General features: G+C 35.0%; 1 protein-coding gene across 3 annotated transcripts in view; it reads right to left on the bottom strand.

Annotated features, from left to right (window-relative positions):
- Positions 1–19,057, bottom strand: part of SOHLH2 (spermatogenesis and oogenesis specific basic helix-loop-helix 2) — a 49,158-nt gene that overhangs the window by 8,815 nt on the left and 21,286 nt on the right. For all 3 annotated transcript variants that reach the window (XM_033103736.1, XM_033103738.1, XM_033103737.1), the window contains exons 3-6: positions 18,422–18,483; positions 18,238–18,342; positions 16,586–16,685; positions 14,776–14,886 (exon numbers count right to left, since the gene is read on the bottom strand). In XM_033103736.1, the coding sequence (XP_032959627.1) occupies positions 14,776–14,886; positions 16,586–16,685; positions 18,238–18,342; positions 18,422–18,483 (378 nt within the window). The remainder of the gene's footprint in view (positions 1–14,775; positions 14,887–16,585; positions 16,686–18,237; positions 18,343–18,421; positions 18,484–19,057) is intronic.

Raw genomic sequence — 19,057 nt, 5'->3', positions numbered from 1 at the left:
TATATTAATAAAATATAATCATAGACATTAAACAAAGCAAAAATAAAGCACAGAAAAAAGACTAAAAGCAAAAACAAGTAATAGTTATTTCTGAATGGTTGGGCTATGGAAAATATTATTTCCTCCTTTCATTTGCTATATTTTCCAAATATTTTTGCTGAGCATATGTCATTTTTATCATGAAAAATCATATTAAATATTTTCTAACATTTATCATAAAAATGTCCAAATACATAGATTGAAAGAATTAAGAATTCTTAACTCTTAAAAGTTGAAAGAATTAAGAATTTGTATAGGGAGTACTTATATACTCACTACCTAGAGTCTGCAATGAACAGTTACTGTCCTTGTTTTGTCATATATGAGTCATCCCATGGGACATATATTAATCCATTTTATTATATTGAAGCATTTCTAAGTAAGTTATAGACTTCAGTACACTAAACCCTAAACATATCATTAACTAGAGTTCAAGTTATTTTATTTTCAGGTAAAAGTTACATAAAATAAAATATTCATAGCCTAAGGGCACCATTCTATAAGTTTTGACAAATGCACAAAATTATGTATCACAGTCCTAATCAACATTATCATAACTCCAGAAAGTTCCTTATCTTCATTCCACCAGTCAATCTCATCCCATGTAAGAGGCAACCATGTTCCTAGTATTTTTCTATTCCACATTACATAGTTTCATCTGTCCTTGAACTTCATATAAATCAAATCTTACAGCCTGTGCCTTTATGTAAGGTTTCTTTCACTCAGTATAATATTTTTGAGACTTGTCCATGTGGCTCTTATAATATCAGTAGTTTGTTCCTTTTTATTGAGTAATATTATAGTATTCCATAGTATAAATATGCACAGCCTATTTATCCATTCTCTTATGGATAAACACTGTAGCTGTTTCCAGTTTTGGGTCATTCTGAATCAATCTGCTATATCATTCTATATGTCATTTTGTGAATGCATGTTATTTTGGCTGGGTAAACGTCTAGGAATGGAACTGATGAGTTATTCTACAAATTCATAAGAAACTGACAGAACTTTTCTCAAAATAGTATCATTTTACACTTCCACTATCAATGTACGAGAGTTCTTGTTCCAAATCTTTGACAACATTTAATATGTCAGTTTTAATTTTAGTATTTTGGCCTTTCTGAGGTTTATGTAGTATTTTACGCTTTAATTTGCATTTCCATGACAAATTATGGTAAGTACTTTTTCTGGTGCTTACTGGGCACTTGTTTATCTTCCTTTGCAAAGTGTCTGTTTAAATATTTTATCTAATTTTCATTGGATTGCAGGTCTTTTTATAATTGAACTTCAGGATTTCCTTATATATCCTTCATACCAGTATGTTATCAATATATTTATTTTACAAATACTTTCCCAATCTGTGGCGTGCCCATTTAGTTTCTTAGTGCTGTCTTTTGATAGTAAAAGTTTTAAGTTTTGATGAGTAAATTTACCATTCGTGTATGGTTATTGCTTTCTGTGTCCTGTCTAAGGCACAGCTGCCTACCCCCCAGCTTGTGAAGTCATTCACCTATACTTTCTTCTAGAATTCCACTGTCCAATACAGCAGCCATTAGCCACATGAGTATTTAAATATAAAGTTAAATAAAATTTAAAATTCATTTTCTAATTGCAATAGCTACCTTTCAAATACTCAATAACTACATGTGCCTAGTGGCTACCTTACTGAATGACGCAGATAGAGGCCATTTCTATAATACTGCAGAAAGTTCTACTAAACAGTGCTATTCCAGAAGCTTTATACTTTTAGGTTTATAGTATAGCTCTGACTATGCTCCATCTTGAATTAACTTTTATGTGGTATGAGGTGAAGTGGGTCAAAGTTCATTTTTTTTTCATATGGATACTGTGTTTCCCAGAAAATAAGACCTAGCCGGACCATCAGATCTAATGCGTTGTTTGGAACAAAAATTAATATAAGACTCGGTATTATATCATATTGTATTATACCAGGTCTTATATTAATTTTTGCTCCAAAAGATGCTCATTAGAGCTGATGGTCCGGCTAGGTGCTATCTTTGGGGAAACATGGTATACAGTTGTTCCAGCAGCATCTATATAGAAAAACTTGTTCCCTAATTTGTATCCTTTGGTGACTTGCTTAAATCAAATCACCATATATGTTTGGGTCCAGTACTGGGTTCCTATGTTCTATTAATCTATTTGTCAACCTTTATGTAATAGCATACTGACTATTGCAGCTACTAAGTCTTCAAGTAAGATACTGTACGTCATCCCACTTTGCTGTACATTTTCAAGATTGCTTTACTCGAAGTCCTTTTATATTCTAAGTCTTTGTCATATATTTGTAAATCAGATTGTCAATTTGTACCAAAAAAAAAAAAAGCCTGCTGGGATTATGATTTATGTTCAAATAAAGTTTTATTTCATTTAGTGAGAACTGACATCTTAACAATAGTGAGTCTTTCAATTCATGATTATGGTATAATGCAAGATTTAGGTTTTCTTTAATTTCTCATAGCATATTTTGAGTGATCAATGTACAGATTCTCTGTGTCTTTTTGCATAATTGTTCCTAAGTATATTCTTTTATACCCTATTGTAAGTATAATTATTTTTAAATTTTCATTTTTCAAATGTTTGCTAATCTATAAAAATATGGTCAGTTGACTTTTGTACATTGACCTTATATGCTGCAACCTTGTTATATTTATCTTGTAGTTCTAGCAGTTGTTTTGTAGGTGTCTTAGGACTTTATATATACGCCATCATGCCAGCTATAAATAGGAGAGTTTTGCTTCTTCCGTTCTAATCTATATTTCTTTTATTTCTTTTTATTACCTAATTGCAATGGCTAGGACAGCTCATTTAATGATGAACAGATGTGGTAAGAATAGGCATCCTTATTTTGTTGCAGGCCTTTTTTTTACGGAAAATGTGGTCACAATTACATTTAATAATTACATTTAATAATTACATTTAATAATTACATTTAAGGACAGTGTTAGATATGTTTTTCGTAGATGCCCTTTAACAGAGTGAGGAGTTCTCTTCCATATCTAATTTGCTGAAAGTTTAATTTTTTTAATCTTGAAAGGGTATTGAAGGTTGCTGAATAATTTTTCAGAATCTGCTAATCATACGGGTTTTCTCCTTTATTCTGTTTAATGTGATGAATTACGTTTTTGTTTTTGTTTAATGATATGTCAGCCTGCTTCTCTAGGATAAACTTGGTGTAGTCATTATGGATTATGTCTCTACATATTACTTAATTTGATTTGCTAAAGTTATGTATTTTTATGTCTCAGTTCATGAGGGATACTGGTCTGTAATTTTATGTTTTTGTAATGCCTTTATCTGGTAAAGGTTATGCTGGCCTTGTGAAATGGGTTAGAAACTGTTCTCTCCTCCTCCATGTTCTGTAAGATTGTTTAAGATTGGTATTACTTCTTTAAATGTTTAGCAGAATTAATCAGTAAAATATCTGGGCTTCGTGTTTTATCTTTGGTAAGGTTTTTCATAGCAAGTTCACTACTAATCTTTTCATCTTTATTAAATTTATTGGGATGACATTGGTTAGTAAAATTACATAGGTTTCAAGTGTACATTTCAAGTGTACATTTCTATAATTCATCATCTATTTATTGCACTGTGTGTTCACCATCCAGAGTCAGTTTTCCTTGCTTCCTTTCTACTTACTTTGGATTTACTTCACTTTACTTTTCCAACCTTCTTAAGATGGATCCTAGGGTCACTAACTTTTAGACCTTTTGCCTTTTCTAATATAATAAGCATATAAAATCATAGGGTTTTCCATAAGCTTTGCTTTAGTTGGAACTCACAAATTTTGAAAAATATTCTATTCACATAATCAGTTTGAAATATTTTCTAATTTTTTGTGTGATTATTTTTCACCCATTATTTAGAAGTGTGCTTTTTAATTTCCAAATATTTGAGGTTCTTCTTTGATTTCTAATTTCTTATTGATTTCTAATTTAATTTCATTGTGGTCAAGGAACATACTCCTTGTGAATTCAACTCTTTTAAATGTATTAAAATGTACATATCCCCAGCATACAGTTTATCTAAGTGAATGTACCATGTGTCTTTGAAAAGAATGAGTATTCTGTTGCAATTTTTGGGTACAGTGTTCTATAAATATCTATTAGATCAATGTGGGTAATAGCGTTCACAGCTTCTATATCTTGTAATTTTTTGCTGTCTAGTTGTTTCATCAGTTGCTGAGAGAGGGATGTTTAATCCTCAACAATGCTTGTAGATATCTGACCCTTTAATTCTGTGAATATTCGTTTCAAATGCATTCAAGCTTTGTTATAGTCACATACTATTTGTGATTGTTATAGCATCTGAAAGGTGACACTTTCATCATTATGAAATGCCGCTCTATCCCTCAAGTGATACTGTTTGTGTTGAAGCCTTCTTTATTTGGTTTTAACATAGCTAATCTGATGGTCTTATACCTACTGCTTCATGGTATATATTTCCTATTAATTTACCTTACTGTACCTGTATATTTAAAGTTAGTCTCTTCCAGACAGCAGATTGGTCTTATTTGTCTGTTTATTTTTATCCATTCTGACAATCTCTGCCTATTAGTTAGATATAGTCTGATAAAGGTTCACCATTTTACTGTTTACATAGGTAGCAATCTATTTGACATTGGTCTTAGTAATAATATCTTTTTGGTTATGTCCCCTTGAGTAAGGGAAACCAAAACAAACAAATGGACTTCATCAAACTAAAAAGCTTCTGCACAGCGAAGGAAACCATCAACAAAACCTAAAAAACAACTTACTGAATGGGAGAATATATTTGCACATGATATATCTAATAAGGGGTTGATATCCAAAATAAATGCTCATAAACTCAATAACAAAAAAAATAAACAATTTGATCAAAAACGGGCAGAGAACATAAGGAGACATTTCTCCAAAGAAGACATACACATGGCCAACAGACACGAAAAGATGCTCAGTGTCACTAATCATCAGGGAAATGCAAATCAAAACCAAAATGGGACACCACCTCACACCAGTCAGCATGGCTATTATCAAAAAGTCAACAAATAACAAGTGTTGGCCAGGATGTGGAGAAAAGGGAACCGCTGTGCACTGTAGGTGGGACTGAAAATTGGTGCAGCCACTATGGAAAACAGTATGGAGTTTCCTCAAAAAACTGAAAATAGATCTACCATACAACCCAGCAATTCCACTTCTGGGTATTGATCTGAAGAAAACGAAAACACTAATTAGAAAAGATATGCACCCCTATGTTCATTGCAGCATTATTTACAATAACCAAAATAATGAAAGCAACCTAGGTGTCCATCAATAGATCACTGCATACAGAAAATGTGGTATATATACACAATGGAATACTACTCAGCAACAAAAGAGAATGAAATGTTGCTATTTGCAACAACACTGATAGACCTAGAGGGTATTATGCTAAGTGAAATAAGTCATACAAAGACAAATACTATATGGTTTCACTTACATGTGGAATCTAATAAAACAAATGCACAAACAAAGCAAAAACAGACTCATAGAGTGATCAAACTGATGGTTGACAGAAGGGTGGAGGATCGATGAAAAAGGTGAAGAAGAATATACAAAGTCTGACAATTGAGTCCATGAATTCATCCAAGAAAAAAGTGCTACATACTTCATTGCTGAATATCACTATGGTCACCTCTGAAGTACTCCCCTTGGGAAGCTATGCACCAATGCCAGCACCTAGTCCACTCTTCAAAGCAATTTTGGACTCTATATGGAATGGCCATCAGAGCTGTGGTCGTATTACCCTTGATGTCCTGAATGTCATCAAAATGTCTTCCTTTCAATATTTCCTTTATCTTCAGGTAAAGAAGTCATTGGGGCGAGATCAGGTGAGTGGGGAGGGTGTTCGAACACAGTTATTTGTCTACTGGCTGAAAACTCCCTCACAGGCAGTGCCGTGTTGAGTTGGTGTATTGTCGTGATGCAAGAGCCATGTATTGTTGGCAAACAGTTCAGTTCGTTTTTGTCTAACTTTTTCATGCAGCCTTTTCAGCACTTCCAAATAGTAAACTTGGTTAACTGTCTGTCCAGTTGGTACAAATTCATAATGAATAATCCCTCTGATATCAAAAAAGGTTGGCAACATCGTTTGACTCTTGATTTGGACTGACAGAATTTTTTTGGTCATGGAGAGCTGGCTGACTTCCATTGTGCACTTTGATGCTTTGTTTCAGGGTCATATTCGTACACCGAGGTTTCATCACCAGTGATAACATGGCCCAAAACATCATCTTGCCTCTCCAAAAGGTCTCGGCAAACTTCGAGTCTCCTTTGCTTTTGTTCATCAGTGAGCTCCTTCAGGACCATTTTTATACACACCTTTCTCATGCCAAGATTTTCAGTTAAGATTTTCCTAACTGTTTCTCTATCAATGTTTACTTGGTCTGCTATGCTTCTCACAGTCAGCCGACGATCTTGATGCACAATCCGATGAATTTTTGCAATGTTTTCATCAGCTCTGCTCATTACTGGCTGCCCTGACCTCTCTTCATCAGTGACGCGTTCTCTCCCCTCAGAAATCCATATGTACAGTGCCGTTTTCTTCATGGCATTATCCCCATAAACTTGAACCTCATTTCACTTCCACTCTTGCCAAGTTTAACAAGAAATTTAATGTTTGTTCGTTGCTCTAATTCAAGCTCAGACATTCTCGCAACGGCACACAAAAACACGCAACAATAAGGAACGCCACTCAGCAAGACACCACCACATATTGACACAAACACAGCTGTGAGACACTGATATACCGAGTTTATGAAACCTTACTGAGCTATTTGTACAGTGCTGCCAATGTAAACTCATGGTGGCAAGTTCACGAACTTAATTGTCACACCTCATAGTCAATAATATTGTGGTAAGTTTGCACAGTGACAGATGATTACTAGACTAAGTGTGGTAAACAAATTGTAAGATATATAAATGTTGAATCACTGTATTATACATGTGAAACTAATATAATGTTATATACCAACTATACTTAGTAAAAAATAATCTGAAGCATTTTAAGTAGGAAAAAGGTTTCTTTTCTAATATTTGCTCACATATTTATCATTTCTGATGCTATTCAGCCCTTCCTGGAAATCCAAGTTTCCATTTGTTATCATTTCCCTTTAGCCTAAAGAATTTCTTTTAACTTTTTTATCCTGCAGGTCTGCTGGTATCAAAAATCTCTAAGTTGTCTTTTATGTAAAAAATGTCTTTATTTTACAATTTGCTTTTGGGAAATAATACCTAATGGAAATATGATTTAAAGCAAAACAAATAACATGAAATTGATAACATATGTAAAAGTAAAATGCATAACAACAATAACAAAAAAATAGGACAGGATAAGCAAAAATACACTGTTGTATATTATGTGTTATAATGTCAATTCAAAGTAAACTATGATAAGAACGCATATTATAACCCTAGAACAACCTTTAAAAAAAATAGTTCTAGCTAAAAAGCCAATAGAGGAGATAAAAAGAAACGCTAAAACATACTTGATTAATCCAAAAGAAGGCAGACAATGAGAAAAAGTAAAAAGACAATAGGTTAGACTAAATGAAAACAAAATCATGGACCTAAAATCAAACTTAACAGTAGTCATATGTAAATAGACTAAACACTCCAATTGAACAGCAGATATCGTCAGAATATGCAAATAAAAATAAGATTAAACTATACGCTATTTATATAAAATACTTTTAAAATGTAAACACATATTAGGTTACAAGAAAACCATGCAAAGATTAATCACAGGAAAGATATATTAATATCAAAGTAGATTTTAAGACAGAAATCATTAGCATAGGTAAATTAGCATTTATCATTACAAAATGATAAATGCTCAATTCATTAAGAAGACAGGCACCTCACAACAGAGTTTCAAAATTCATGAAGCAAAAATCCACAGGAATAAATTGCAAAAAAGACCAATTTATGGTTAATCACTGAAGATTTTAACACTCAAAAAAATCAATAAGGATACAGAATATATGAAAAACACTACCAACCAATTCTACCTAATTAATATTTATAGAATACTATACCCCCAAACAGTAAATACATTCTTTCAAGTACATATAAAATATTCATCAAGGGAGACCATACTTTGGGCTATAAAACAAATCTCAGAAAATATCAAAAAAAAGCCAAAAAACCTTACAGAGTATTTTGCCAGTTGACAACTGTAATTAAATTATAAGCTAATAAGTGAAAAATTTCCAAATGTTCGTTACACACTTTTAAATAATCATTGGTCAAAGAAAAATCCCAAGGGATATAAGAAAAATATTTTGAAGTGAACGATAGTGAAAATATATCAAAATTTATGAGATGCAGCTAAAGTATCTTAAACTACAAAACATTGCTGAAATAAATTAAAGAAGACCTTTAAAAAATGGAGAGATGAATGGGAAAAATCAATATTGTTCAATATTAATTTTCCCACAAACTAGATCTATTGATTTACAACAATCCTAATCAATATTCTAGCATGACTTTTAAAAAAGAAATCAACAAGCTTATTTTAAAATTTACTTGAAAAGTTAAAGTACCTTTAATAGCCAAGACAATTTGAAAGTGAAGAACAAATCAGACTTTATCTTATTTCACAACTTATTGTAAAGCTACAATAAAAATAACACCATAATATCGGAGTAGAATAGATACATAGATCAGTGGAGTGGAACAGGGAATCCAGAAATACACTGATAATTATATGGTAATTGATTTTTATGAAAGTACCATAGCAATTATTCACTGCAGAATAGAAAGTTTTTGCAACAAAATCTTGAAACTATCCATCTGAAAAAGAAAAAAAAAATCCTCAACACTTACTTCATTATATATATATATATATATACACACACACATATATATGTGTATATATACATATATATTTATATTTATATATATGATGATTAAAATAATCATAAAGGCTAGAACTATAAAGCTTCTTGTAGACAAGACAGGGACATATCACAACTTGATGGTAGGCAACGATTTCTAAGACAGGATAGGGAGAGCATGATACATATTTTTAAATACTGATAAATTGAATTTCATCAAAATTTAAAAAAGAAACACAAAACTTCTGCTCAAAAGACACTGTTACAAAAATAAATAGTGAGCCACAATGTAAGATATATAAATGTCGAATCGCTATGTGAAACTAATGTAATATTGTATACATATTTTTGTAGTATAAAATAATCTGAAGCCTTTAAAATAAAAAGGAAAATTTTCTTTTCTGGAATAAAATATTTCAACACATAATGTGGCAAAGGATTTGAATCCAGAAAATTAAAGAACTCATAGAACTCAATAATAAAAACACAAGCAACCAAGTATTTTTTTAATGAGCACACGACCTGAATAGACTGTTCATAAAAGAAGATACACAAATGGCCAAAAGCACATGAGAAGGTGTCATCAGGAAAATTCGAATTTAAAATCACAATTAGATTACACTCCACAACCACTAGAATGACTAAGATGAAAAAGGCAAACAAGACCAAACACTGGTGAGGATACGGAGCAACCGGCACTCTCATACATTGCTGGTGGGAGTGTAAATGGTGCTACGTCTTGGAAATCTGTTTGGAAGTCTCCTAAAAAGAGAAACATCCATCCATCCTATGATATGCAATTCAATTTCTAGGTATGTACTCGAGAGAAATGGAAATTTAGATTCACGAAACATACATAAAAGAATGTTCACAGCAGCTTCTTCTTAATAGACAAGACCCAGAGAATGATTAACCACATACAGTGGGGTCTGTTTACACAATGGAATACTCCTCAACAATAAAAAGGAACAAACGCTTGATACACATAACAACATTAATGAATCTCAAAACATTTGCTGTGTGAAAGAAGCCAGACATAAGTGTATATATTGATGATTCCATTTATACAGTTTTAGAACTAGCAAAAGAAATCTATGGTGATGGAAGTCAGAACAGTGGCAGCCTCTGGGGGAGAGGAAAGGATAGACCAGGAAAGAGTACAAGGTGGTTTAAAATGTACGTTGTATTAATATTCAATTATGGTGAAACCAACAGATCAGGAAATGACTGCCATTAAAAAAATGGTTATTCACAGTTCCCAGCAGGAGGGGCACCTCATGCCAGCTGGGCCACATGGGGAAGCCCTGAGTAGTATAATGTACCCCTCTTCTTGGAACAAACCATCTCTTCAAAACTCACCAAACACATGCAACTTATCTCTCACAATCTGCTTTTCTGATGTCTAGTAAATGTAACTCTGTATCCTAAATTCCCTAATATTGCTGAGACTCTGAATGGTATTAGCAAACAGTATGGATCTAGCCTTCTTCATTGCTTCTGGAATCTTTCTGGCTCTAACATCAAGATTAGGAACTTGAGGCTCGGGCAGGGCTGGGGAGTACAGGACCTGTGTCCTTCAGTGGCCGTGGAGCAAATACATGAGTGAAGTGTCATCCTATTGGGCATAAGTCAAAGTGACCTCTAAGAGCAGAATTTCATCCAATTCTTATGTATTAGCTAAAAATATGTGTATGTCAGCACACAGTCTGAGAGAAGATATTTGCAATATAAATATTTGGCAAAAGGCTAGTATCCAGAATATCTAATAAATTTCTAAAAATCAATAGAAGAAAAAACCCAGACAGAAAAACCCAATAAGAAGATGGAGAAAAAATGAACACTTAACCAAAGGAAATTAAAGAAAAACCATACACTTAAGATTTCATTGTGTATTAATTATGGTACAATGTTTTAAAAACAAAACAAAAAATTAGAAGAAAAGAACGAGGAGGAGGAACTACTTAGTGAAACTTTTGGAAGGAAGTTAGCGTTGGCTCAGGAGCAGGAAAACAGGCTGCAGAGGCTCCACGTGGTCCTGTATTTTCCTTTGCCCTTGGTGTATGGGACAGCAGTAGGCAACAGGTCAGGGTGCATTTTGTCTTTGTAATCTAGCACAGAAACCAGATCGGTTATGACCCAATCCACATAAACCAGGAAAGAATCAACCTGGTTTCATTTGTCCCCAGGTGACAGTCATTGTAAGAGGCTGAAAGAGATCTGAAACCAAAAGTCTTGGTCCAAACCAAGTCCTTGGGCCTCTGCTCTTGACAAATGTGTCTCAAGCAAACAAAAACTCACAGAGCGCAGTCTCTCAGTCAGATATGTTGGGACCCTCTGAAAACGTCCTGTTCCACCTTCCTTGAATATCTAAGACTTGACCAGTCCTGGAAAAGCTTTCATTTGTCATAGTTTATACTATGGAAAACTTAGTTTCACTTCTTTTCAAGTGAAAAGACATCCTAAAAATGACTAAACCACCGTCATTTGGACTCATGGACACATAAACAAAATGATGGCATCACTTTGAAAAGCATGCACCTTACCAAGATAAAGACATACATATTTATGTTTCTAAAACATGAGTAATGAAAGGGATTTCACCAAGAATATTACATTATGTAGCTAATTTTTATTAATCTGTTCTGATAAAGAAAACAGAGATGTTTTAAAAAGAAATTCCCAAACGCAAATATTCACAACCATCGGCTGGGACCATTATTTCCTTAACATTAAAAAACATCAAGTTACCCTATGTTGCTTTACAACAAAACAAAGCAAAACACAACAAAAAAGACAAAACCATATGTAAAGCAGCTGATTGGCAGGAGGAGAAAGAAAGGAAATAGACTAGAAGCGCCTATTTGAAGATTCATGGGCATAATCAGAAGGGTTAAGAGGAGGAAAAGGCAAAATATTATTAATGATGGATTGTGTACTTTCTGGTACCTCTCAAGCAAATCTCTACAGGGAAACAGAGAGGGTCCTGGTTACAGCTTTTATTTTTGGGAAACAAAGAGTTTTAGCCCTTTAAATAAAGCCACAAAAACGGACACCCCCCCAAAGTGTAATTTTAGTCTACTAGATGAGTCGTTCTCCAATGTTAGTTTTCATCAACCATCAAAATTAAAAAATAAAACAAAGAACTTTGGGGGACCCATAAAGGATTGCCAACATTAGATCTGGACATGAAAAACAGTGAAAGACAGGTACCATCTCCCGATATCATTTCGTCGTTATCATGTACTAATATTACCACAGTTTTAACACCAAAAGAAGTATGGCAAACACAATCTTAGAATATAAATTATGCAATATATAGCTTTAAAAATACACATCACACTGTACTTTTCTCATTTCACTGCAGATCAGTGAACTCTACAGGGCAGCACTGGCCAGCAGGCCCTAAGTTTTTACTTGGCCAAGGCAGCGGACATGTGAGTGAAGATGGACTAGACTCTCCCATCCATTGGCCCATTTTATCAAGCCCCAAACCCTTCCATCTTCCCACTCATCTTCAACAGATAATGGAAGCCATTTGGCAGAACTTGCTCAGTTCCCTCCTCCTATCTGGCCCCCATCAAAAGACTCATCTTTACCTACACTTCCTCTTGGCTCCTTCCCTCCGTTTTCGGTAGAAAAGGTTTCTTTCACTTGGTTCCACAGCCTTCTGACTCCTCAGGGATGCTAAATCCATCAGCAATCCCCTTACCAGCTATAGGGGATTAAAATTCTTTGACATTCCTCTTACTGAGGGGTGGGATCTATGCACCCTTCCCTTAGATCTGGCTCAGCTCTGTGACTGTTTTAACCAACAGAATATGGCAGAAGTCGTGCTGGTCCAGCTTCCAGTCCCAGGCCTTCAGAGAGATATGGGCAGCTTCCTCTTCCTGCGTCTTGGAACACTCCCTCTAGGAGCCCTGGGCTGCCACATAGGAAGTCGGTAACCCTGAGACTACCATGCTGGGGAAGCTTCAGTTGAGGGCACTGGTCATGCCTTGGGCCTTCCAGACTAGATCAACCACCAGCTGAATAAACACTAACAAGCGACCCCAGTTAATGTCATGTAGGCAAGAGAACTGCCTAGCTGAGCCCTGTTCAAACTGTTAACCCATAAAACCACATCTCAAGCCAACAAATTTCAGTTTCCTTCCTTCCTTCCTTCCTTCCTTCCTTCCTTCCTTCCTTCCTTCCTTCCTTCCTTCCTTCCTTCCCTCCCTCCCTCCCTCCCTCCCTCCCTCCTTCCCTCCCTCTCTCCTTCCTTTTTTTAACACAACTACACATAACCAGAATAGGAATATCTTCAAGATCTTTGTCTCTCTTCTAGCTACTTTCTTTGGAATACAAATATAAACATATTCAAGTCTGGCCCAGCGTTATCAAAATTTCTCATTTTACCCTAAATACCCTTTATTTTTTCTTTCATCTGTGCACCCACCTTTCCTTCTCCATCTTTCTGTAATGGTGTCTCTTCCCTAACCATGCCAATAAAATTATTTTTGCCAAGATCGATGACTTTTAGGTTTTGCCCACTAGTGAATTATCAGCTCTTACCTTACTTGACCTCTGTGTCACGTGATAATCCCAGACTCTCTTCTCCCCTGGTCTCCTCAATACCACTCCCTCTTGCTTTTCTTCTTATCTTCCTAGTAACTCTTTTTCCCGTGATCTCTTTTCAGCTGCCTATGCCTTAAATATTGAAATTTTTCGCCAACGGTCTCTTCTCCACTTGTCTCTTCCCTCCATGCTTTTCAAAGTCATCGTATCCATCCATCCTACATCCATGCTTCAAACAGATGCTGCATCCTGATGGCTCTGAGTCTATATTTCCAGCCTAAATCTTTCTCTAGAACCTAAGGGCCAACTCCCTACTGGACAGCTAGCTCCATTTAAAACAGGAGGTATTCAAACTCAACAAGAGCAAACATTACCTCCCACTGCCAGACTGCCATTCCACTGGACTTCCTACTCAGTTGATACTTGACAGTTACACTTGACTCCTCCTTCAGCCATGCTCATACTGATTCTACCTACTTAATACGCATAAAATTGGCTTATTCCTTCCTATCCCATTTCTAACACCACAGTTCAAGATTTCATCTTTTCTTACTACAGACTCCTCTGGCTTCCAGATTCAACTCACTTTCTAATGTTCTCCTAGATTGTTCATTCTAAGGTATAAATCTTATATCACTCCTTTGCTAAAATCCTTTAGTGCCTCCCCAGCAGTTTGGGTTAACTTCAAATTTCTTAACATGACACAACCAGTCCTTACCTACAACTTCTTATCTCTTGCCTCCTTCCACTTGTGGAAGGCCAACCATGTGAAAATACTTCCAGTTCTATAAATTCACCGTACTTTCTCATAATGCCAGCCTCTGTACCTGCTACTCCCACCATGTAAAACATCCCTTGCTGATTTCTAAACCAAATTAATAGTAACTTTTGGTTTCAAACTCAATTTCTCTCTCACCTTCTCAAGAAAGCCATCCCTGCCCCTTCATTCTGTTGTAGGTAACGTTCCTAGTGTGCTGTATGTTCCTCTCTATTGTGACATGTATTAAAACACAGATTTCTATTTAATAGTTGCTTATTTAGAAGTCTGTCTGAGCACTAAACTAAGATCCCTTGAAGGCGAGGATTTATTTTTTATCGCAGGTCTCTCCAATCATATTCTGGCACACAGTAGATACTCACAGCTACCTGTTGAGTGACTAAGTGACTGAATGAATGGCATGTATTTAGCTGCCAGATATACCAGTTTCACACAGACTTTTAACAATATTACAAAAAATTATGAAATTCATGAAAGCAATTTCTTCCTACCAACACGTAATGCTAAAAAGAGCTGTATCAAAATTCACCTTCTCAGCTTTTCCTTGCTTGAATGAAGAACAGAAATCTTCTTGCTTTTCCCGAAATCAGACAACGGAGTGTTTAGTTGAAGCCCAATGTCATTTCTTAGAGAGTCAGAGCTAGAAAGAAGAAAAAATCATACTATACATTTAAGGGGAAAATTGTCAGGCAATATTAAACAATAAGCACCGGTACACGAGTCAAGGTGTGCTTCTGTAAGTCTCTTGCTTCATACAAAGATGCAGTAAATATCAAATCACTTTACCTTACATGTTTGGTGCAGAATATTTTATTTCAAAATTTCAAAAGAATTTATTATCAAGATCATCATAAATTCAATGACTGATCAAAATTCTAAAATATACTCATAAACAGATACAAGCAGGCTTAAAATAATCCAACCTCACTGATTACAGCTATCCCAAATCATACAACTTATCTACAGGTGCATTACAGGAAAAAAGAAAAAAGGATAAAAGGGCCCAAGTACACTACGCCAAGTTGTAGGAAAAGGGTAGGTTACTTCCATATCAAAATCTGTCAATTAACAGACAGTTTCTAGCTCTACCATTCTTCTAGAACTTTTTCAGGCATTTTGATTGACTGATTTGATTGAATTTTTTTTTTAATTTCCCTAAGAAACTTACAAACTAATTTCTTTTTATCCCAAGGGACATAAATTGGTGTGAAAGTTCACTTTTTAGTACTAGGATTCTGAGGAAAAACAAAGATTCAAGATGAGTGGGGCTCAAAAAGCAGTTGCAAGTAATACAAGAATATCACAAAGCCTTCCAAAAACCTTTCCCAACCTCATATTCCAGTTAAGGTTTAACACACTAAATCTCTTTGAGGTTAAAACATTAAATAAAATCAAGAAAGCTGGCGCTATCTCTGCACTGCTTAAGTGAGTGCATCTTTGGTTTAACCACACTTATTGGTTGCCAAGTCTCCTCCTTGTTTAAAATAGTAGACGGTCGCATTTCTACAAATAGTAGACGGTCACATACTACAAATTCCAATAGTGACTGACTCACAATTTCCACGATCACCACCCATGTCCTCAGTAGTTATGTCTATTGTTTGTAGCCTTATGCTCTATTTGAAACCTCCTTGGAAGTCAGTTTAAAGTGAAGGAAAAAAATTCACGAAAACTCAGCTTCTATAAGCACACAATGCTAGCGTTAGAAGGGTCTGACCGCCAGTTCAACCGCCTATACAATGCAGGTTTGAATGCTATCTCTGATACAGAGAAACACAGATGGAAAGAGAGAACTTTTTAAAGGTTATTTTCAATAATTGGGGGGATAGGTTAATGAGTTCAAAAAAGATCAGGGAGAATAATAGTGGTAGGTGGGTAATAGCCGAGGCTGCTCTTATCTGTTTAAATATTGGAGTTTATGTAAAATTTTTGTTTGAAGAAAAGAGTCTACTGTGTGAAGAAAGTTTGAACACCACTTCTATCATTTAACTTTGATTAGTGATAATCCAGACTCTACTTTAACACATCCAGTAACGGGGAACTTACTACCTTACAATTCACCCTGCTCCCTGTGGACAACTATGATTGCCACGAAGTGCTTCCTGATATTGCACTGAGTACTTTGTAACGTGTACCCCTCGTCCCAGCTCAGGATTCTGAAACACAGGAAAAGTTGCATCATCCCTCTTCCAGAAAATAGCCTCTTCTGTCTTTTACATCACCCCCAGCACTTGAGCTAGTGTTCCACAATCATTAAGTTCTCCATAAATCTCTTAATGAAATGTACACAGTAAAAATCGCTCTTTTGAAAAAGTCAAAAAAACAAAAAAACAACTAACCAAGCAAATAGATCAGTAGAAAAATATCCCAGGTGTTCACTGGTGGACTTCTGCAGGGGCAATCCAGATTGCTCAGGCTTCATAGAATTTTCATTCTTAACTGAAAGTTTTAAAAGGGGGATGATTTTAATTCAAAAATCAGTGGTGCTGTTGATGTTCATCACACATGCACACCCTAATCAACAGCAGTTGTCACATTTTACTCAATAGATTTTACAAAGCAGTATCCTGAAAATAGAAAACAATTTATAGATTTCAGCCTGTGAAGCATGAAGCCACCCAGGTTAGAAAGCAAAATTAAAAGACTACATACTGTTAATCCCAGGACATCCTCTTTCAACTGGATTCTGGAAACTTAGTGACTGGTTTGCTTAAACCACATGCAACTAAGTTGACCTAAGTTCTTATTTATAGATAAATAGTATGAGACAGAAAATATGTATGAGTCTTCAGTAAGCAGCTGCATTGTCAAAATATGGCATCTGATAGTTTTATTGAAGATGTTTTGGTTTGGGGAGTGTAGCTTTGTTTTCTTGCAGCTGCTCATCCTCGGAGCAAAGATGAGACGACTGGAAACAGACGTGGTTATGACCAATAGGAAGGGTGCTAGACAGGTGGTGATGAGCAGCTGCTCTATTTCTACCGAGACTCAAATAAGAAGAGTTTGCAGAAAGAACTTGGTCACCACGGTGAGCCATTCCAGGAAGAACTCCGAAACTGCAGGGGCTGGGAGCCAATGGAATGTTACAAAACGGACTTACTAATCTTTCCTGCATATTAAAAAAGAACATAAAAAAAGGAGGGGTGTACTGAATCCTGTATCATCTGAAGTGTGAGCTTCTACAGGATAATCCTGAAAGTGTCTTCAGGCCCATTTTCAGAAAAATATCACCTTATTTTTAAAATATTTCCTAGCTAGTAATCCAGGCCTAGAAAAACCATAAATAGTCATTGACCAACAATGATTCCAGTAGAATTTAATTTCAGAAATTGGAGCCTGTCCTTTCACAAGACAAATTAAAGCTAATTTAATTAGCTTAAGTGTTTAGATGCTGGCAATACACATAATACAGAAGAGGTGAAGAGTTTAGACATGTTAGGTCTAATTGAAGCACAGACATTATCTATGTCTAAAAGATGTAAAAGTGAAAGGATAACCACTCTATTAACTTAAAGAAGTAAAATAATTTATAAGCAAGTGTTCTGCACAGCACAAAGTATGACAGGGTCAAGGTCAGTGGCCTTGGCTTTTAGATAATCATACAAGGACACAGCAGGATTAATTCCACTTTGATGACTAAGACATGATGGCAATCATTAGGCTACCAAAAACAAAGTAACAATCTCACTATCGGAAAATAACCCCTATGTCTACTACAACACTGTACTGGTTCTTGTATGACACATTTTAATCCCCATAAGACATAAATTTTTTCTTCCCAAGTAGAGAACAAGCTTCCATTTCTTCACACTTGTTTTCCTCAGACTGTGATTAATAAGAATTACTTGTTCTTTATAGTACACACAGCAACCGTTAATCCTTTGCAAATAAAAGGCTTAAGTGGAAACCCAACTTTAAAAGGTATAAATACAGTTTTTGTAGTATTTTAATCAGAATTTTTCAAACTTTTGGAAATTGGTTTTTCACTCACCGGTATTTGAGAAATATGTTTTCCAGTATTTTACCACAATACTCAGTTTCTCCACTGTCAGTGGTTCAGTTAAAGTAATATCAGCTCCGTGCCCTGAAATACAACCTAAGCATCTTTGTATTAAATATTGACCTATGGTTTCTATTTGGAGGAAAAAACAAGTAATATATTCAATAGCACATACCTTTAAAATTTTCAGGGATTATAAAAACAAACAGCAAATATGTATTTTTCCTCTTGCCAAATCTGAGAGAAAAAAAAATGTTAAAGTGAAGCAAAATTGTCATTCAAAAAATTGGTATTCAATAGTTTAGCTTATTAGGAATTAAACTCAAGTGATTTTTCTTTATTTCTTTAGAATCTAAAATGATGGCATTAATATAGAAATTTAGTAAAAGTAGCATCTAAATCAGTGAGGGTAAAGATGGACCCCTATTTTTTTTTAACAACTTATAAGGATTGTATTTTTATTTCATACAATTGCATAAGGAGAATTCTGACGTGTGTGGCTCAGGTGGATAGTACAATTAGATTTTCTTGAGAAATACAAGGAAAAGAGATACTTAGCTAAAACTAATATTTACTCCGTTTAACACTTTATTTGTAAGAGATGCTTAAGATTCTCTATTTCAGTTTAATAGACAAGGAAACCCAAATTCTGAGTTTTCAGTCAAACCCATGGCTTCTCTGAGCAGGAATTCACTTTGTTAATAAGAATAGTTCTTTTATGATTCATGTCTTTAGCAACCACGGATGTCTGTTCTTTAAAACTGGGGAAGGGGTGAGTGAGAGAACAGATAACTTTGTGAAAACCTTTCAT

This window comes from Rhinolophus ferrumequinum, chromosome 4 (genome assembly GCF_004115265.2).
Source record: "Rhinolophus ferrumequinum isolate MPI-CBG mRhiFer1 chromosome 4, mRhiFer1_v1.p, whole genome shotgun sequence".
Classification (NCBI taxonomy): Eukaryota; Metazoa; Chordata; class Mammalia; order Chiroptera; family Rhinolophidae; genus Rhinolophus; species Rhinolophus ferrumequinum.
The sequence above is the reverse complement of the archived record's forward strand: the minus strand, read 5'-3'. Positions and strand labels throughout refer to the sequence as shown.